At 35.8% G+C, this 17,824-nt stretch overlaps 1 protein-coding gene across 1 annotated transcript in view; it reads left to right on the forward strand.

The window, feature by feature from the left end:
* LOC128233102 (DNA excision repair protein ERCC-6-like) overlaps positions 1-17,824 on the forward strand; it is a 35,721-nt gene that overhangs the window by 13,494 nt on the left and 4,403 nt on the right. The window contains exons 12-19 of the mRNA XM_052946986.1: positions 505-553; positions 1,204-1,393; positions 7,605-7,753; positions 9,330-9,457; positions 11,266-11,422; positions 11,881-11,963; positions 15,843-17,133; positions 17,681-17,741. Coding sequence (XP_052802946.1) covers positions 505-553; positions 1,204-1,393; positions 7,605-7,753; positions 9,330-9,457; positions 11,266-11,422; positions 11,881-11,963; positions 15,843-17,133; positions 17,681-17,741 — 2,108 coding nt within the window. The remainder of the gene's footprint in view (positions 1-504; positions 554-1,203; positions 1,394-7,604; positions 7,754-9,329; positions 9,458-11,265; positions 11,423-11,880; positions 11,964-15,842; positions 17,134-17,680; positions 17,742-17,824) is intronic.

A 17,824-nucleotide genomic window follows, 5' to 3' on the forward strand; every position in this document is an offset into this window, starting at 1 on the left:
AGGATTATATTTGTTTCACAATTCTGAAAGTTACTAGATTTTTACTTCATAATTTTGGCCATTGACTGTATAGTCAATGCCTGGCTTCTACAGGTGTACTTTTGTATTGAACAATAGTGAGTAGCAATATTGCATGCCCCATTTGAAGTGTTTTTAATAGTATTTTTTATTAAGTCAGGATTTTTATATGCTTGTTCATAGACATAAATGGTTTCAATGGTCACCAAATTTGGTCAGAATGTGTAAAGGTATAATACTCTATCAGATTTGAAAACAAGCCTCTGTCACTCAAGAGTTGTGATCCGTGTATTGGCAAAAGCTATTTACAGTATCTGATCTCTAAACACGACAACCAGTCAGTGAACTTGGTGTCCTTAAAATATGATGGGCATTTTTTGCAATATTTTCACTATTTATAGGTCCCATGCCACATTCACAAAACGCTGGTACTAATAATTAAAACATTAAAATATCAATATACCTGCATTTCATTGCATATTACAGGTTGGTGGAGTTGGGTTGACATTGACTGCCGCAGATCGGGTGGTGATTTGTAAGTCAAACAGGTTCAATTTTAAGTAAAATGTACTTATTTAATAATTTGAACACCTATTCTCATAACATAATTAAATTTGTTATACAATAAGAAACTAAACTCTCAATCAAACTCCAATAATAGACCAGGGTGGGGCCCCGTAAGCAGCGTTGACTGCGCTATGTTTCATTTGAAATGGTGAAGAAATAGTATCTTTGTTTAATGTCTTCGTTTGAGTCAAAAAAATTCCTTCAGGCATAGCATTTATGGTGCAATTTGTCATGTGGTGTACACACACTGATATAAATATATATACAACTATGTGATAGGCATGAAATTGAAAGTAGAAAGAAATAAAATAATATCAATAAAACAGAAATTCTATTAGTGTTTATTCAGCATTAAAACATATGTGATAACGATGAGGATGGACTAACTTGCCCATTATCTTCATTCTTAATAACATTAATATTCTTATAAACGAAAAGGATGTTGTCACATCATACCTTACTAAATGGATGGAAAATCTTTGTTTTCATATATTTTATGGATAGGAAACTTATTTTTTCCATATTCCAATTCAATATGGAATCCTAACTTTCTTGCATGTGTATCAAGCAGGATATCATAATTTCTTTAATTAATAAATTGGTTCAAATTCTCCCCAGATGACCCCAGCTGGAACCCAGCAACTGATGCCCAGGCAGTGGACCGTGTGTTTCGTATTGGTCAGGACAAGAATGTGGTCATCTACCGTCTGATTACATGTGCAACTGTTGAAGAAAAGATTTACAGAAGGCAAATCTTCAAGGACTCCATCACACGACAAACAACTGGCAATTCCAAAAATCCTTACAGGTTTGTTGGCCTGGTGTAAAAATGTTTTAAGTAAAATCAGTAAAATATGAAGAGCTAAACTCTAGCTTTATCATTAAATAATTACCTTTTAAACAGTGCATTTACTGAAGACATATTTGAGAAAATATGCTTGGATTTTACTTGGAGTCTCACTTTATTTACCCTTAAAATAATCTCATTGAAATGGAAATTTAATGTTTATTCTGTCATTTCAATGGTATCATCTGACAGTTGGTTTTAACAGCTTGGCAATACGGGATTTTCACACTTGCATTGTAGAACAATTCCTTTTTTGCCCCCAGCATTTGTAAGTGCTAGTAGTCAAATAAACACTTGCACTTGAAAATACTAGGAATAGTAAGGAAAAATATTTGCCAAGCTTATGACACAACCGTCCTTTCATGTTTCTTCTTGGTTCTTTGTAAGATGAGACATTGTCACACAACCCCCAGCATTCGTAAGTGCTTGTTATGTAATATTACACAATCCACTTAAAAATACCAGGCATCGTAAACAACTCTTTTGTGTGCCTTTTGTCAATAAACAATTTTCGGGCAGTAAATATATGTCGAAATGGTTAAGATATATTGAAGTTTTGTTGCCTTCTTGATGATTTTGTGCATGTTAGCACCCAGCATACATAAGTGCTAGTGTTTTTCGAACAAGCACTTTTGAATACCAAGGTACAAACGCGCAACAATGATATGAAGCTTTTCTCAATCATTTTGGCATTGTGGAAATTAGGCAAAAGAACCCCCCAGCATATCTAAGTGCTAATTTTGTTAACACACCAGCCCTTTGAGATACTGAGAATCATATTGCCTGTTGACATGGTTGAAAGGTTGGTGCTGTAACAAGCAATATGCCCCTAGCATTTATAAGTGCTTGCAAACTATAAAGCTAGCACATTTTAAATGCAGGATACATTGCTGTTATTCTTCAACATATAAGCCATCTTCAAGTTTGTTTACCTCTTTCTTTTACAACTAAACATGTTACATGTGGTCCACAGGCCCCCAGCATTAGTAAGTGCTAGCTATGCAATTTCATGCAAGCACATTAGAAATGCAAGGGTCTGGAAACCACTATGGAGTTAGTTCATAACTTTGATCGTACAGTGTTTTTATTCAGTTGGTTTGTTTGATATGTTGCAAACACCTGGCATTATATTGGTGCAAGATCTTCAAAACACTTACACACAATACAATGCCAAGGTCAGAAACCAAACAGTATCTATTTCGGTAACACGGTTCTCCTTATAAACAATGTCAAGGTCCTAAAACAAACCTTGAATTGCAAGATACCAAGTTCATGCTATTCACCATGGTGAATGTGGATGAAGTTCCAATGTCCCTCTTTTTTATCCAAATTGAAGACACTCTCTACTTGCGTTAATAAAGTTTTGGCTCACTGTTTGTTGACTATGATGAAACCTGGCATCATTTTGGTGCAGACTGATTGATCTTCCCTGCACTCAATATGATACAGGCTGCTCCACAATCATTGTCCTTCAAATCAAGTTTAATTTAAAATGATATAAAGTTTAACTTTTAAAATTATCCAATGTTAATTGTAGCTGCTCCAATAGACATCCTGTGTTGTTCACTTCCTGTCTTCAACTGATCAGGTCAACCAATTCCCTAGGATACAAACCCCATGCATGTGACATTTAAGAAGTCTTAAGTCTTATAATCCTTTGCATATTTCTCTTTGAAAAAGTTCTAACAACTATTAATTAATCCAATACATTATGCAGAGAGTAAACAACTTGTGAGAACAACAAAGGGCTACCAATGACTGATTGTCACACTGCATCATAGCTCTTTGTAAACAATGCCCTAAGGGTGATCTAGCCAATCAAAAATTGGTATCAGAGTGTCTTGAGCCTCCCACTGTCTTTCATTGGCTGTGGCATGGTCATGTGACTATTAGAGCTACTCTAATTGGTCGAGTGTCACATGCCAATGTTGTGACATGGGGTATTGTATAATCTGATAGCAAATCCACAGAATGCCAGGAATTTCCAAATTTTCACTGTTTATTCAACATGTCAAGTTTCAATATTTTGAGTAGATTCAATGATATTTTTTTAATTAATTATAAAAAGCAACAGTTGACAGATGCCAAATCTGAGCATTTCTTCATAATTCGAAATTTATGAATAAAAATATGTAGCAATTAAACTGAAACCGTATCAACCAATATACAACAATTTTTTACTGCTAAAAGATATCCATTAGATTTCAGGTCTATACCTGCATTTAATTGATGGATGTAAATTTTGTAAGGGTACTTAGAAAAAAGGCAACATACTTAATTCCGTAGTGATATCAGCATCATGAAGCAGAAACTTAATGCATGGCTGTATTTTTTTTGTGGATATTCACATGCAACTTGATATTCATGAGACAAAATGCACCATCTATGCAAGGACCATAACTGTGACTTGGCTAAATAACGTATAATTTGCCTTTATTGACTGAAAAAAAACAGTGCAGACAAGCATTGGCACTCTGGCACTTGTGTTTTATTGTTGTTGTTGTTGAGTTTATAAAGGTCTGCCCGCACCCTATAATGGCTGTATTATGGCTTGACCCCGTCACATCCCCAAGTGTGACTTAAACAGAATTTAAATAAACAAAAACTTTTGTGTTTTATGTCCAAGTCAGTTTTAAATATACCCAGGTGTAGTCCATATAGATTGGAGTGAACGAAAACAATCAAGGATTGAATGAAAAACAGGCATTCCATCAGATGCCATAATTAGTGTTACTGAAAAGCCTTTTTCAAAGTTTTCTTCGAAAAAAATATCTGGATGGAAAAAAAGATAAAAGGAACCATCGCCCTATCTTGTTTTATGTGGAACAATCAAGTACCCTCAAACCTCTCCATATATTTTTTTAAAATGGTTTTAGTTGAATAACAAGTAGTTACAAGTGTTGTTTTTTTGGACATGCTAGTTAACGAAATTCTTCAATTGATAATTGGCATAGAGTCCTAAATAAGTGTTAAAAGGAACTGTGTTGAAATTGTAATAAAATGTGATGAATGTTAAATATCTCAATTCGTATAAAGAATTTGAAACCTAAACATTCCTTATTGTCTATCATAATTATCTTAATAACTTAAATTTTTATCAACCATTTTGAGGGCATATTAAAATTGGTTGTTGTTGAGATAAAAATTGAAGCCTTATACAGCATTTGCCTGGGGTGCTGGTTCAGGTATTTAGCACCTGGCCCCTGTTATCAGTGGAATCTGTAGGAATGTACATTAACAATGCATGCATAGTGACAATCTATGGTATTACAACAATCTCACACATTTGTTGTACCTGTGATATTTCTTTACATAGGTTGCCTTTGATGTTATATTTCTTTTTATTGAAAAATAATGTTTTTATATGACCTAAATGCTTGGATAATGTTAAATATGATTTATTTTGAAAAGATGATTTAAGGAATGCATCTTTTTGATGTCAGCATACCATGCAATTAAACAAACATGTTTTGATATAATTATTCGTCTTAGACGGCGGCTATGATATAATTATTATTATTGACATTTAATTACTTGTAAAATATTTTTTTGATAAATTTAAGCATTTAATGAATCAGGTTTTTAACATATATTTTATCGTAAATGTTTTATGCAATAATTCCGCAAGGCACTTTTTTTTTTATTATTATTATTATTATACATGCCAATATCTTTGCAAATAACACATAATAGGTAGACTTGCAAGGAGGTACGGTTATATCCCCCCGGATGATTGCCCCCCCAATCATTAGCCCCTAGGACCATAGCCCTCCCGGAAGATGGCCCCCGTCTTAGTGAAAAAACGGACGATATCCCCCCAATATTAAAATGCATATTATAACCAGTTTATTTAAGCAAATTTGCAAAACAATGATTTTTATTATAAAATGAAACAACCCAAAGGCATAAATCAATGAAAAAAAAATCATGAATAGTGAAAAATAAACGGAAAAAGCATGTGATTTTACAATGAAACATTTATTATTTTAAAAGTGAATTGTTTTCTCTGTAATTTGTTGACTAAGCACTTATTTAATAATCTTTGATCAGTAAGTTCTCACCTTTAATTATCATTTGCATTGACCTTTAATTATTTAATAGGGTGGTAATCCTTAATGCGACATTATATGTTTTATTTCTTTTGAAGATGTTTTATATGTAAAGTAATTTATATATATGCAGGGGGGCTATTGACTGGGGGGGGGGCTATTGTCTGGGAGGGCTATCATCCAGGGGGGATATGGTCCTAGGGGCTAATGTCTAGGGGGGCAATCATCCGGGGGGGGGGGGGGGGGGGATATCATCCTACACCCACTTGCAAGTGTGGTGTAATGGTCACAGTTTTCTAGGATATAATTCACCATTTGAATAAACTAAGGATTGATCTTATATTTGTTGAGAAAATTTTCCGTCAGATTATTACACATGGCAAAATTTTCTCATAAACTCAATCATGAGAGATTTGAACTATGCCTCTGAAAAAAGTACAATTTTGTGACAGTATAGATGGTGTCACAATTTATTGAGTCACTCAAACTATGCCCTTTTAAAGTGAAAAAATGTGAACTTTGTAATAAAAACAGTGAATTTCATTTTGCATCAAAATGTAGGTAGTTTAAAGGATTTAGAATAATTTTCATTGAGAGAAAATTGTACCAATATCCTGATGTATTTATATTTAAGGAAATTGTGAAAGACAATCCCAAATCTAATACAAAATTCATAAAATGAATGTAAATAGATTTAGTTTTAATAATGTAAAACTATGTACTCCTCCATAAATAAAATGTTTGTTTGTTTGAACAGATATAATAAGTTTATATAACCTAAAATGTATTGATAATTGGAAAATGTAAATAATTATCTGGATAAATATGTTCATTATGTTGTATTGTATTTTTTTTCATCCTTATTTTGTCATGTATTTGTGACATAAGTGATGTTTATTAAACTAGGAAACTTAATAGTTATTTTTAAAAGGTGCCAATAATTAAATTTGCTTTGTAAAATAGGATGTCAATTATATCAAAAATGTATTGCTAATAATTAACTCTGGCCAATTGCAACATTGAAGAGTTGTAATAACTTAAGCACCCAAAATCTGCCACTTATTGGATAGGTGTCATGCTCTTAAGTTCTATCCAACAATATCTACTCTTCATGTCATTTTCATAATGTTTAGTCAACTATACTCCAACTAGCCAGTGTCACATTCCAGAGGCCCATCCAGATGAGGCCCTGCTCACATGTCCCTGATTATGGTCTGGCAGACTTGTCACCCACTGGCACTTATATGGCCCCTACTGTGGCATGGACTTATCATGTACAGTGTTGTAAAACAGTTCAGGCAGGACTAGAATATGGCCCCAATCAGGAGTAATTTGAATGCACATGTCATTTTCATAAGTGCTAAATCATGTCTTTAGACCTACAAATCCCCTTTTGAGTTAATTGACGTTAGAAATGGTGAATTTTATGACAAATTTCTGATGAACAAACTTTCATGATCTAGTCTCTAAAGGAATTTGTCCATGATTTTATCATGTTATACCAATATAATTTCTTTTGTTGTTTTACTAATTATCATTAAAAAACTGTTGTGTCAATAGCAATTTGTTTTGTGTTAGTTCATTTAAACTGGTCATCTTTGATAAGTTATTTGTAATTTTAGATTTGAATACCCGATGGTTTTAAAAGATAAGCTCTTCGTTTTATAGAACAAGGGTTAAATCTGTAAATAAACGCTTTGTTTTTATGCAGTTATAAGGACGCTTTGGCTACTTTTGCAAAAACCCACTCTGTTGAATTATCTTTTTTTTGTACATGTTATTGAGACAATGATCTGTATAATATTTCTGATGTCCTAAAGACATGAAATCCTTACCTAGTTATTATAAATAGTAAATATTCCCATATTACAGAAAATGTAACTTACCTCTCAAGTTTTAATAAGAAACAAAAAAGATTCATATAAGTAGGATTCTGAATGAAGAGACTGAAATTTAAATAAGACATTCTACATTTTCTTTTGTACTGCTTAACTTTGAAAACCTTTTTAAAATAAATGGTATTGTAGATTTGAAAAATCAGTTTATACATGGTATGTTATTTATTTCACATGGTAAAAACTTTTAAATAAATGTCATCCATGGCCACTTTGCTGTCATTGCAGGTATTTCAGCAAATATGAGCTGCGTGAACTGTTCACCATGGACGATCCAAAGTCATCAACGACCCAACAACAGTTGGAGGCAATGCACAGCGGTCAACGTCTCACTGACCCGAGTCTGGATGAACACATCGCCTATCTCTATTCCCTTGGTACAAACAGGGGAACCCTAATAATAAATACAACATCATTGTGTGACTGTAGAGTCAGGGACAAAGTAACCCCTATGCTATTATACCAACTCTGATACTGTTTATGGATAAACATGACTAGTATTGCTATTCACAAAATATTAAATATAACGGACCTTTGAAAATGGCATAACTACTTTAAATTTACTGGTGGGGTGGGGGACTGTTCAGGAGGATTTGCCCATAAATAATAACATAATACTTGGGAATGTGTTTTTCTTTGTTAAACTCAAATTGTATAATTTATAATTGCTTAGACCTTAGAACAGATTTCTTTTCTTTTTTATACAAATTCTGAAATTTTCTGGATATTCTCCTTCTTTAAAAAAGGCAAACAAAAAATATTTATAATATTGAAAACTTTTCGAAATGTAAGTTTGAAGTTTTACATAATGTATATCAGTGTTGTTTTATAAATCAGTCTTGTGCACACATGATCAGAAGCTTGTTTTTACTGCACAGGGAGATAATCCCTTGTTATTCTACTGTTGTTGTCATAGAAATTCGCCAGGGCTTGTTTACCAATTTCTTGTCTGATGATCCAAAACTTAATCTGCTTAAATCCGAAAGGAAGCTAAGCATGACTGGATAATCCCACTTTTGCATGCCAGGGATTATCTGTCATCAATCAGCTTTGCATACTATTGCGCAACTAATAGAATTATGCAGATACTTGCTAGTATTTTTACACTGGATTAAAGGGCTTTGAAATCATGTGGTAATAAGATATTTATTAATTCTATATCAATATTACAAATGAATGACAAAATGCAATCACAATTTTTTTTTTAAATCGGTTTGAGTTTATGGAACACTTGACAACAAAGTCCCCCCCCCCCCCATTTACTTGAACAAAAAATGAGTCCAGCATTGCAATTTTAACAACAAAAAATGTAAGGTTTTATTCTCTGGACACAGACTATTCAAACAATCTATATTTGTTATTTATAGAACTGTGAGACATCTCATAATCTAACATTCTTTTAAGACAATTTTACGATTCTTGGAGCAGTTCTTATTGATGCACTCTCCAATAAAGAATCCAAAAAATATTCAGAAAAATAGTTTGGAAAGTTTGTGTCGTGAATTAAGATCAGTAGATTTAATGTTGCTTGGTTTCACAAGCATTTCATTACTAAAAACGTATTTCCCACTGTGATGTAAATGTTAAAAATTGTTTGCATAGGCTTATTGAAAATGCAAAGACAAAATTTATAAAGACCTTGAGTAAACAACATTATGTCTTCATGTCTACTGTCCCTATCAACCCCACCAAAAAAGCCTGTCCACTGCAAACAATAAATCAGGATTGCAACACAAATGGCGGTTATTTATATACCCAAAAATAACAGCTTTTCATGACAGCGGTATGAAGCAGTGACCTTCAAAGTTCAATAGCCTAAATAATATTAAGTAATTCATATAAATTCTGCAATGAATAGTTAAAAAGGTATTTTAAATAAGATAAGAAATTGAAGTAAATTTGGCAGTGAATAGTAAGATAGTAGTTAACTAAAGTATTGCTATGTATTTTCAGAGATGTTTGGTCTGAGTGACCATGACCTTATGTTTAGCCAGGGAGGGACAGGGGGAGAGGAACAGGATGAGGATGATGGATCGGAAGTCGGGAGTCACGATGCTGAGACAGACTACATACAGAATAGGGTACGGAAAAAAACACATTTTAATATTTAAGATAATATCATGCACATATTTAAGTGTAATTTGATATGAGTTTATAAACAAGTGTTAGGGGTTGAGTACTCACAGCCAGTTTACCCCATATGTTAGTGGTCAGTGATAATATTCAGGGAATTTTGAATAATGGTCAGAAAAAATGAATTTTAAAAATCTGGGAAATGTCTGGGGAAAATGATTCTCCTGAACAGGATACAAATCTAGTAACAATGGCAGTCTTCAAGCAGTAATAATAAGTTTTTACTACCCTGAAGGACAAAGAAAGTATACCTTTTTAAATAGATATTTCATACATGCCATATTTTCTGGAGACCATTCAGGGGGATTTGTTCAAAAGGCTGAAAATTCAGGGGGATTTTGGTTGTATTCAGGGGGATTTTTTTTAGCAGGTCTAAGTTGGCGAAATATTAAAGTATTTTTAGACGCAAGTACGAAAAAATGTATTCACATATAGTTTGCTTTGAAAACCTAACTTTTTCATTACACAGAATTATTGTATGTCATGATTTATCATATTCTTATGATACACTGTCATTTCATACTGTAATGCACTTTCAGAACAAAATATGTCATTGCAAAAATATGTTTTTGAGACAATTAAAAAATTGTGCTTAATTAGATCAGCTTTGATGACTTTCAGACAATAAGATAATAGAATAAATATTATTATTTCTTCCTTCCAAAATAGTAATATTTCTTTGCCTTTGATAATTACTACAAAGTAATTGATCACTTGTTGTCATTTCACCCACGTGGATTTGTACATTCAGTTACACTCACATACTGTGGTTTCACTTTGTCATTATTGCCTGATGTAAAATTTCAAAAAAAATAATATTTTTTTATTTTTTTTAATTCCGGGGGATTTTCATCTCCCGCCGGGGGATGGATCGAAATTTCGGGGGATTTTCCCTCCCGCCGGGGGATATGGCATGTATGATATTTTTTTATTCTGTGATTAGATTTCCTGTGAGGAACTTTTCTATATGGGGCTATTATATTCATTTATTAATATCCAAAAACTGCAATTTTTTTTTCAATTTTGGAAAACCGGATTTTTTATTATTTACCTGTTGTTGAAATTGAGACGTTTCGTAATAAATGTAGCTTAGAAGAAAAAGGCAATCTCAAACTTAGAAATAGTTTTGGCTCAGGTAAGGCACCATCAATGCTTATTAAAGATAATCACTGGAGTAAATGTCCATAAGCTTCTGCAACAATATATCAACATTTGAATGATGTAGAAATATAAAGAAAATTGTAGGTCAATGATAGAACCATGAAACCTCAATGGTAGGTTGCCCTTGAAGAGTTAGTGTTTATATATGCCAATTAATAGAACAAGAAGTATTATAGTTTCACTTGTGGGTGGGCAGCATCCAGTATGTTGTCCGATCAATAACTTGAGAAGCATTTGTCCTATCATCACCAAATTTGGTCAGGATGTGTATGGGCATAATATCTAAGACAAGTTTGATAAACAGCAATATGGTTTTGCTCTCTAAATTTGACTTAATGTACAAAAACTTATCATCCAACTTGGTGTCCTAACAATAAGACAAGCATATTTTGTGACAGTTGCTCTCTTGTTAAAGTGGGGAACAGGGCCAAATATTGATCATTAGAATGACAGCACTGCTAAAAAGTATCGTCGTAAGTTTTAGGGCTCTTGTCACTTAAGTTTCTTTGCATTACTCATACAGAAACACTGCTGTTTCTAGTCAAATAAAACATTGTTTTGATTTAAACCATTCCCTTTCCTTGGCATAATGCAGGCTCAGAAGGCTCGTGAGTTGATACAGATGGAGTCCGAACAAGGCAATTCGCTAGAGGAGAGACTGGGGAAGGGCCCCCAGCAGGGGTCAGTGGCCGGCAGATTTCAGAACTGGAACATACCACCCCAGCTACCAAACACTGGCAGAGGGGAAGAAGGTATTTTCCCAATAGTTGTGCTCTGTGGGGGTGGAAATGAAATGTTAGAAACCTTGAAAATGTGTCGACATTGCAGCTTTGTTTATGTTTCTTCATTACTTTGAAAATTTCATTGATACATTTATGATCTGCAGTACTTCATATAAAGACAACTGTTTCAGCTCTGCTTGTTTAACTTAAATATAGTAGCACATCATAAAATATTCCACCTTTAAAAGTTAACAATGATCCCATTTACCACATTGTTATTTAACTTTAACAAAGTTCTGAACAATTGGCCCAATGTCTGTATTGGCAAAGGTCTGCCAATCAATTATGTTCTGTCTCAAAAGCTGAAAAAGTACTAACTACACGCTGATCATAAAAAGTGGTAGAACTTCTCTTTGTGCAATATTTTATAAGTAGATATTCACTTTAATAAAGAACCCTTTCAACTCTAAGTTGATCTCTTGCTCTAGATGTACCTGGTCCATCGATGGTTGACCTCACTAACTCCCCAGATGTGAAGGTGAATACTTCAAACCTTCCCTGGCAGCCCAAGGTTTGTACATTGTTTATTCATTCTGAGAAGTTTTGTTATGATATTCGGCTTTTATATATACATAATTTCCTTGACAAATTTTATAATAGATGAGCGTTGTCAGCTCCTTTGCATTGCTTTTGCTAAAGTGAACACTTTAAATTGAGAAAACTACAAAATAGTCTACACTGAACAAAATAAATACCATCTATTTTTCCAAAATAAAAGTTTGGATATTGTGATTGCCTTGGTATCGACAGTGGCGGATATTACAATAGTCTTGGTGTTGTCAGCAGTGGATATTGTAATAGCCATGGTGTTGTCAGCTGCCTCAGTGTTGTCAGCAGTGGATATTGTAATAGCCATGGTGTTGTCAGCTGCCTCAGTGTTGTCAGTAGTGGATATTGTAATAGCCATGGTGTTGTCAGCTGCCTCAGTGTTGTCAGTAGTGGATATTGTAATAGCCATGGTGTTGTCAGTAGTGGATATTGTAATAGCCATGGTGTTGTCAGCTGCCTCAGTGTTGTCAGTAGTGGATATTGTAATAGCCATGGTGTTGCCAGTAGTGGATATTGTAATAGCCATGGTGTTGTCAGCTGCCTCAGTGTTGTCAGTAGTGGATATTGTAATAGCCATGGTGTTGCCAGTAGTGGATATTGTAATAGCCATGGTGTTGTCAGCTGCCTCAGTGTTGTCAGCAGTGGATATTGTAATAGCCATGGTGTTGTCAGCTGCCTCAGTGTTGTCAGTAGTGGATATTGTAATAGCCATGGTGTTGTCAGCTGCCTCAGTGTTGTCAGCAGTGGATATAGTAATAGCCATGGTGTTGTCAGCTGCCTCAGTGTTGTCAGCAGTGGATATTGTAATAGCCATGGTGTTGTCAGCTGCCTCAGTGTTGTCAGCAGTGGATATTGTAATAGCCATGGTGTTGCCAGTAGTGGATATTGTAATAGCCATGGTGTTGTCAGCTGCCTCAGTGTTGTCAGTAGTGGATATTGTAATAGCCATGGTGTTGCCAGTAGTGGATATTGTAATAGCCATGGTGTTGTCAGCTGCCTCAGTGTTGTCAGCAGTGGATATTGTAATAGCCATGGTGTTGTCAGCTGCCTCAGTGTTGTCAGTAGTGGATATTGTAATAGCCATGGTGTTGTCAGCTGCCTCAGTGTTGTCAGCAGTGGATATAGTAATAGCCATGGTGTTGTCAGCTGCCTCAGTGTTGTCAGCAGTGGATATTGTAATATCCATGGTGTTGTCAGCTGCCTCAGTGTTGTCAGCAGTGGATATTGTAATAGCCATGGTGTTGTCAGCTGCCTCAGTGTTGTCAGTAGTGGATATTGTAATAGCCATGGTGTTGTCAGCTGCCTCAGTGTTGTCAGCAGTGGATATTGTAATAGCCATGGTGTTGTCAGCTGCCTCAGTGTTGTCAGTAGTGGATATTGTAATAGCCATGGTGTTGTCAGTAGTGGATATTGTAATAGCCATGGTGTTTTCAGCTGCCTCAGTGTTGTCAGTAGTGGATATTGTAATAGCCATGGTGTTGTCAGCTGCCTCAGTGTTGTGAGCAGTGGATATTGTAATAGCCATGGTGTTGTCAGCTGCCTCAGTGTTGTCAGTAGTGGATATTGTAATAGCCATGGTGTTGTCAGTAGTGGATATTGTAATAGCCATGGTGTTGTCAGCTGCCTCAGTGTTGTCAGTAGTGGATATTGTAATAGCCATGGTGTTGTCAGCTGCCTCAGTGTTGTCAGCAGTGGATATTGTAATAGCCATGGTGTTGTCAGCTGCCTCAGTGTTGTCAGCAGTGGATATTGTAATAGCCATGGTGTTGTCAGCTGCCTCAGTGTTGTCAGCAGTGGATATTGTAATAGCCATGGTGTTGTCAGCTGCCTCAGTGTTGTCAGCAGTGGATATTGTAATAGCCATGGTGTTGTCAGCTGCCTCAGTGTTGTCAGTAGTGGATATTGTAATAGCAATGGTGTTGTCAGCTGCCTCAGTGTTGTCAGTAGTGGATATTGTAATAGCCATGGTGTTGTCAGCTGCCTCAGTGTTGTCAGTAGTGGATATTGTAATAGCCATGGTGTTGTCAGCTGCCTCAGTGTTGTCAGTAGTGGATATTGTAATAGCCATGGTGTTGTCAGCTGCCTCAGTGTTGTCAGCAGTGGATATAGTAATAGCCATGGTGTTGTCAGCTACCTCAGTGTTGTCAGCAGTGGATATTGTAATAGCCATGCTGTTGTCAGCTGCCTCAGTGTTGTCAGTAGTGGATATTGTCAGCTGCCTCAGTGTTGTCAGCAGTGGATATTGTAATAGCCATGGTGTTGTCAGCTGCCTCAGTGTTGTCAGTAGTGGATATTGTAATAGCCATGGTGTTGTCAGCTGCCTCAGTGTTGTCAGCAGTGGATATTGTAATAGCCATGGTGTTGTCAGCTGCCTCAGTGTTGTCAGCAGTGGATATTGTAATAGCCATGGTGTTGTCAGCTGCCTCAGTGTTGTCAGTAGTGGATATTGTAATAGCCATGGTGTTGTCAGCTGCCTCATTGTTGTCAGTAGTGGATATTGTAATAGCCATGGTGTTGTCAGCTGCCTCAGTGTTGTCAGTAGTGGATATTGTAATAGCCATGGTGTTGTCAGCTGCCTCAGTGTTGTCAGCAGTGGATATTGTAATAGCCATGGTGTTGTCAGCTGCCTCAGTGTTGTCAGCTGCCTCATTGTTGTCTTCATGCAAAATCTTTAACCTTGGCCATAACTAGAAAAAGAAGTTCATGATATTCAAAGAAACTTAGTACACATATTGTATAGCTAGGTGCACTTTTCTTGCTAAATAATCATTGAGTAATGCCCCTTGATTCTCGGAAAACAACGGCAAGGCCTAAAAACAATATCTGACTTTAGGGCAGCAGTCTCATAAATGCTGAAAAATTAGGGACAAAGTTTGTTCTTAGATCACCCGACCACAATGCTCAAGGAGAGCCATTGTGATTGTTTATTGTCCAGGGTCTTCATTTGAAATTTTTAAATATCTTCTCTGAAATTTATGACCCATGATATTTGATATGCAGCCTCAGATAGTGATTCTTAGTATATACTAATTTATTTTAGCTAGATTATGACTAAAGCTGATAGCTTATATGGCCTTTTACCAAGATTGTTCAAATTATGTCCCTGAGGACAAGGTTAGCCGCGCACTGGGGATCTCAGACAGGGCTCTTAAAAGTTTGGAACCTCAATCGGTCCGGACCCGGCAGTCATGCCTGGCAGTGGCAAAGGCCCCACCTTAGGGGTCCCAAGTTGAGTCCATGTGGTGTTGAAAATCATATTGGAGTAAAACTGACTACAGTGGAGGGAACTCAGATATATAATGCCTAGTTAATTTAATTCTGGTTTGGGTTTCTCGACCCTACCTATGAAATAAGCTTGGTCCCTAACGTTTTGTCCACCTTGAAAAAAAAGAATGAAAAAAATTGTTAGTGTGTGTTTAAATATGTAGTTTAAAAATATCTAATGCTTAATACTGAATATTACTCTAAAGCCATTCCCCAATGATTGCAATAACATTCTTACATATATATAGCAAGATATAACACAATAATTATTTTTTGGCCCAAGCAGCCACATCCATAATAACCACTGACTTGTTGGTCATTTTAATCAGGTGAGCAATATTGGGCCATTTTAGCCCTCTTGTTTTATCAAGGTTTGAAAAAAAAACACTTGAGGGTTAATGGGTTCTGCCAGGCAGGATGGGGTTGCCAAAAGTTAAACACAATTGTTTTTTTATTCATAATTGTTGGTGTTCACTCAGCTTTTCCCTTGTCTTTTTTATTGCATGTCTATAATAGGTACCAGTGTATAAATCATACTCTGGCCCTAACATGCACTCAACATTATTTTCCATTACAGAAAGAAGAGAGCTCACCTTCAGGTTCTGAAGATCATGAAGATATGGAAGAACATGTTATATCCAGTGATGAAGATGATGAAAACAGAATGGAAACTGGAACACCAGCAAAAACACCAATAAAAACACCCGCCAAACACGCTAGGGACAGCACAGGCATGAAAAACCTTGCTGAGGAGTTTAATAGCCTGGAAACTAGCCAGAAGGAATTGGTCTCTCCCAAAACTCCAAGCCGCAAAGATGTAGGAACTGTGGAGGAGCAAATAATAATCTCACCCGATCCTAGAACGGACATGATCAAGACAAGACCTTCCAGTTCGGCAAACTCTTCCTTCACATCATTACCCAATGTAACAAACTTCAACCCAATGTTCAACTCCACTACAATGTCAGGAACAGGTGTTAGCCCCAATACAAGTGATCAGAATCATTCAAAGGGATTTGGACTGAACAGGAGTTCGAATGAACAAAATCAGTCATCAAGAAAGCCTTTTCAAACCATTGTAGGGGAATCCCCACTTCTGACTTCAAATACACACCAAAGAAATTCTAGCAGTACTGACAACTCAGCTTTGGAAAATGAAATTGACAATCAAGTATCAGTTATAGAAGATTCTCTGGTGATATCAGATGATGAGGATAAGGAAAATATTGAACCTGGAAATATATCTGTGACTGAAATTAAGGGTATTTTGGAGAAGAGCTTAAATAGCACTAGAGCAAACCATAGCATCGTTGCTGAAAGTCCAGTGGTGAAAAAGTCACGAAGGAAGTCTACAGCCTTTAAAAGAAGGGTGATTGAAAGTTCAGATGAGGAAGATGAAACAAGTGAAAGGAGTGTATCACCTGCTAATGAGGAAAATGATGATGGTGTAGATGAAATTGATGGTGGTGATGGTGATGAGAATGATTATGGTGAAAATGATATGGATGGTCATGATGACGATGATGATGGATATATTGACCATACTGGTGATGAAAATGGCGAAGAGACTGAAAAAGATAATGATGATTCTCAGGAGCAACATTTTAACACAAGTAGGGCTAGAGAATCTAACAATGAAGAGAATAGAGAAAGCAATTCTAGTGTTACCAGTGGGAATGTTAATGAAGTTAGTACAAATGTAGAAGATAATGAGCATGGTATGGCTGTTGAGGAACATGGGAATGAAGAAAACACGGAGGGAGAAGTGAGCCATACTAATGAAGGGTTATCAGAGTCTATAGAAGATGGGGAAGATCATGTTGATGAAGAGGAAGACATGGAGGAGGAGGAGGAGGGAGGAGAATTAGGTGAGTCCGAGTGGTTCTGGAAATAAAGTGATGTATCTAAAACAAAACGTAGATAATTAGCAAAATGATAGGTGGCCAACAAGAGAAGTTGCTGCTTTGTTTTATTTTTTGTTTGTTTTTTGTTGTTTATTTTGATTGCCTTGTTGACAACAATGCAGACATGCAAAATTTTGACCTTGAGCATATCTCAAAAACCTTTCAATATTCACACAAAATTTAGTATGACTACCCATATTTGTACAAAGGTCCATTACGGATATTAATAATAATTGTTATGGCCCTTGGTTGACTGGAAAGAACAAGAACAGTCAAGTGTTGGCACCCATTTCTGGTGCTATTGTATAAATAATTGCTACACTAACAGTCAAGCTGGCATCATGATTTCAGTGAAGATTTAAACAATGTTACTAAGTAGATTTGAAATGATTCAGATATATATGATGCTGAGTACTATTTCACTTTACACAGTCACATATGTTAAATTCTAAATTATGCATGAAATTGACTGTTAATTATCGTATGTGTGAAAGATGAGATAATATTTCAGAGTTTGAAGACTTGCCAGAGGAGGACCAGATGGAGTACAATGAGCTGGTTGAGAGGGGCAGGTAGGCCAGTGTTTTTTACATCTGACCAATTTCGGGCTGAAACTTGGCCCTATTCCCAATGCTAAAACATTAATATTTCATTC

The sequence above is a fragment of the Mya arenaria genome, chromosome 4 (genome assembly GCF_026914265.1).
Source record: "Mya arenaria isolate MELC-2E11 chromosome 4, ASM2691426v1".
Lineage (NCBI taxonomy): Eukaryota > Metazoa > Mollusca > Bivalvia > Myida > Myidae > Mya > Mya arenaria.